This window comes from Cryptotermes secundus, unplaced genomic scaffold, assembly GCF_002891405.2.
Source record: "Cryptotermes secundus unplaced genomic scaffold, Csec_1.0 scaffold514, whole genome shotgun sequence".
Taxonomy (NCBI): Eukaryota; Metazoa; Arthropoda; class Insecta; order Blattodea; family Kalotermitidae; genus Cryptotermes; species Cryptotermes secundus.
The window spans coordinates 182,614-186,923 of NW_019739218.1; the positions used below are offsets into that span (position 1 = coordinate 182,614).

At 40.2% G+C, this 4,310-nt stretch overlaps 1 protein-coding gene across 1 annotated transcript in view; it reads right to left on the reverse strand.

The window, feature by feature from the left end:
• The window catches only part of LOC111871713 (WD repeat-containing protein 60), a gene marked incomplete in the record, with an annotated part of 56,416 nt that overhangs the window by 14,359 nt on the left and 37,747 nt on the right, over positions 1–4,310 (reverse strand). Inside the window, 1 exon segment of the mRNA XM_033754371.1 lies at positions 832–998. Within this exon segment, the coding sequence (XP_033610262.1) occupies positions 832–998 (167 nt within the window).

Genomic DNA, 4,310 nt, shown 5'->3' on the forward strand with positions numbered 1-4,310 from the left:
TTCTCCAATACCGTATTGCATTGCTAATTGTTTAACTACAGCTCCTTTTTCCAGCTGATTGATAATTTCAAGTTTCTGTTGAATACTTAACACAACACGCTTCCTTTTAAACCCCGACATTTTGCTAACGCACTTGAAGATCTATATTAAGAAACTGATACTTACTTTCACAATGCACTCTCACACTGAGATGGTACCGTTAAATAACCTGGGGCGGTGTATTTGTCCTTGAAACTTTCCAAAAATTCTTGCATTCTTTCACCCCCACCCTAGAACATTGTGTTCGCATAACGGGACGAAATAATGCAGAGCTCGGTTCACACTAGTGCGAAAATAGTGTTAAACTCACCATGTGAAACAAAAGTGAATGAATATTAAACAACATATAAACTTAAAAAAAAAAGCCCCGGTTAAGCCGCAAACCGGTTAATCCGCCCCCGGATAATCGAGAGTTGACTGTATATATATATTTCTTCATTTATTACAGTGCTGTCAGTAATAAGTTGTGTGTGTGCTGAGAAGAATGATACATTCAAGTTTTAATGAAAAACATGTAACAAACTGATCCTGAATTAATGTTTATTACCCAGGAACAGGAACTGTGGGGCTGGCAGTCAGATTTCAGACTTTGGGGTGGTGGTACTATTATTGAAAAAATGCAATGGTCAGCCAGATGGATTGCAGGCATGCACAATTACAGTACTCCAAAACACTGCCAATAAAAGTTAGTACAAATTGAGAGATAGAACTTATCTTACTCTGTAAACTTACAGCTTAGGTACCACACTTTGATAACTGAATAAATGTCAGAATAATATCCATGTATCTTACCTTGATAAGGAGTCAAGGGCAAAGAAGATGAAGAGCTTGGACCGAGACCATTGAAGTGAAACAATGGGAGGTCCTTCACCAAAAGGATCACCTGTTCCTGCCAATGTTGCAAGGGGTCGCTCTGAAGCCTGAGAATACAGCCTGACTGTCCCCACTTCACAACCAATCTGCCACACAAGTTATGATGCCACAGTAAGAAAACACATATATCCCTAGTTATTTAATGATGTAATCAGTGCTGAGACCATATATAGCACTGGATGACTGGGAAAGAATCTGGAAAGACGTGGTCATGTCCTAGTACAAGTATTCGTGGTAACTGATTGGAAGGAGGAAGGAAGGAAAACTGGAAAAATACCTCAGTCAGGATAGCCAGTGTTGCAGTAAAGATTAAAATCAAACACTTTCTGAAACCAAGTCTAGAATATTACTGTTATACCAGCCTGTCTGGCAGAACATAAAAAGAATAGAAAAGAAATCAAATTGTTACAATTTAATTTATCTTTTTTTATGTGCTACTGTGTATAAATAGGATTTGAGGTTATCACAGCGGTGGTTATGAAGAGTTCTGTCTTCTGGAATATAGCGCCATGTAGGATCGGAGGTTCTCACAGCGGTGGTTATGAAAAGTTCTGTCTTCTAGGAAATAGTGCTGTGTACGATCTGCGGTTCTCACAGCGGTGGTTATGAAGAGTTCTATCTTCTGGGATATAGTGATGTGTAGGATCTGAGTTTCTCACAGCGGTGGTTATGAAGAGTTCTGTCTTCTGGGATATAGCGCCATGTAGGATCTGAGGTTCTCACAGTGGTGATTATGAAGTGTACTGTCTTCTGGGATATAGTGATGTGTAGGATCTGAGTTTCTCACAGCAGTGGTTATGAAGAGTTCTATCTTCTGGGATATAGTAATGTGTAGGATCTGAGTTTCTCACAGCAGTGGTTATGAAGAGTTCTGTCTTCTGGGATATAGCACTGTGTAAGATCTGAATTTCTCACAGTGGTGGTTATGAAGAGTTCTGTCTTCTGGAATATAGTGATGTGTAGGATCTGAATTTCTCACAGACATAGTTATGAAGAATTCTGTCTTCTGGGATACAGTGCTATGTAGGATCTGAGGTTCTCACAGCCGTGGTTATGAAGAGTTCTATCTTCTGGGATATTGCGCCGTGTAGGATCTGAGGTGCTCACAGAGGTGGTTATGAAAAGTACTGTCTTCTGGGATATAGCGCTGTGTAGGATCTGAGGTTCTCGCNATTTCTCACAGTGGTGGTTATGAAGAGTTCTGTCTTCTGGGATATAGTGCTGTGTAGGATCTGAATTTCTCACAGACATAGTTATGAAGAATTCTGTCTTCTGGGATACAGTGCTATGTAGGATCTGAGGTTCTCACAGCCGTGGTTATGAAGAGTTCTATCTTCTGGGATATTGTGCCATGTACGATATGAGGTTCTCACAGCGGTGGGTGTGAAGAGTTCTGTCTTCTGGGATATAGCGCTATGTAGGATTTGAGGTTCTCATTGCAGTGGTTATGAAGTGCACTGTCTTCTGGGATACAATGGCATGTGGTCTGGTGAAAGACAAATGATGTTTTGGAGGAACATGCTGCCTCCATTTTCAGGGCAGAAGAATAAGCCAAGCAAGGAACCAGCAGAAGCAGAGAGCAAGCAAAGCATACAACATGGCATTACATACAGGCAAAAGGGGCTCTGGAAGCCAACAGGGTGAGACTATAGGAGACAGGAGATGCGCGACTAGGTCTGGCATGGGAACATGATCAGCATGTACTGATGCAACACCATGGTAGTGAATAACAAATCATCATCAGTAATCTGTCAGATGACAGGTCCACAGTCTCTTCCAAAACAGTTCCTCCACTAGATGTGATCTAGAGCTTTCTCCTTCAAATGAGAATATCCTCTTCTGTCCCCAAGGTCATCCAGCATCTTACATCTTCTTCCTCGTCTTCTGGTCACTTCTATCCACCCCTCTATCTTTCCTTCAATAACTTCTTTTAGAAGGCAGTTACTGTGTAAGATATTACCAATCCAATTAGCCTTCCGTTTTCTTATTTTGTGTAGGACATTCCTCTGCTCACTGACTCTAAATAACACTTCTTCAGTTCTCACATAATCGGTCTAACTGATCTTCTCCATCCTTCTCCAACACCATATTTCGAAGCTTTCCAGGTGTTTCTGATCTACTGCCCTAAGTGTCCAAGTTTCAGCCCCATACAAAGCCATGCTCCAAATGTGACATTTCACTAGTTTCTTTCTCAATAACAAAATGGTTAAGAAAAAGACATGAGGTCATAATAAATAAGAAGTTTCATTATTTCAGGAATTTTGTGAACGTCATCAGGCTCACCAGGCAGATGCAACTACAGTATGTCAATTTGCACCATGAGCCTTTCCTTACATACTTGTATGCTTTTCAACTGATTATACGACTGTCCAACCATCGATGCAAAACAGTGTGATCTGTTTAAATTGATGTTAAATAACCATAAACAAATTTTAAAAAACTGACTGCAATATATTTTAAGTTTTCTTAATGAACCCAAAGTTCATTACCATGTTCATAAGAGCCCTCCACTGGTCTCTATCCTGAGCCAGTTTGTCCATACCACCCATCCTATCTAAGATCTATTTTAATATTTTACACCCACCCACATCTTGGTATTCCTAGTGGTCTCTTTCCTTCTGGCACTCCTACCAAACTCCTATATGCATTTCTCCTCACTCCCATTTGTGCTACATGCCCTGCCTGGCTCATCCTCCTTGACCTGTTCATTATAATTATACTTGTTGAAGAGTACAAGTTACGAAGCTCCTTATTAGGCAGTTTTCTCCAACCTCCTGTCACTTCATCCCCCTTTGGTCCATATGTTTTCCTCAGCACCGTTCTCAAACACCCTCAGTCTATGTTTATTCCCTGATGTCAGAGAAAAAGTTTCACATCCATACAGAACCACAGGCAATATTATAGTTTTGTATATTCTAATTTTACGTTTTTAGACAGCAGACGAAAAGACAAAAGGTTCTGGACTGAATTGTAGCAAACATTATCCGAATTCAATCTCCTCTTAATTTCCTCCTAAAAGAAATTTTCATTTGTTTCTGTTATTCCCAAATATCTGGACTGTGCCACATTTTCAAAGGGTCTGTACCAATCCATACAGAACTGGAATGTATTTACGAGGGCTCTAATGCACAGGAAGATACAGATGGGAATGCAATATGCAGAGAACCAGGACAAAGTAGTGAAGAAACTGAAGAGCTGTGGTTGTGGAATGATGTTACATGATAACAATAAGGTACAATCATGTGTGATAAGTGGTAATCCACAAACACATGTAGAGTCAAACATGGTTACAGCAGTCACAGACAATTAAGGTACAAGTTCACAAGATCCTGCCACTGATCTCTATCCTGAGTCAGATGAATCCAGTTCACATTATCATAAACTCATTTAAGACAGAT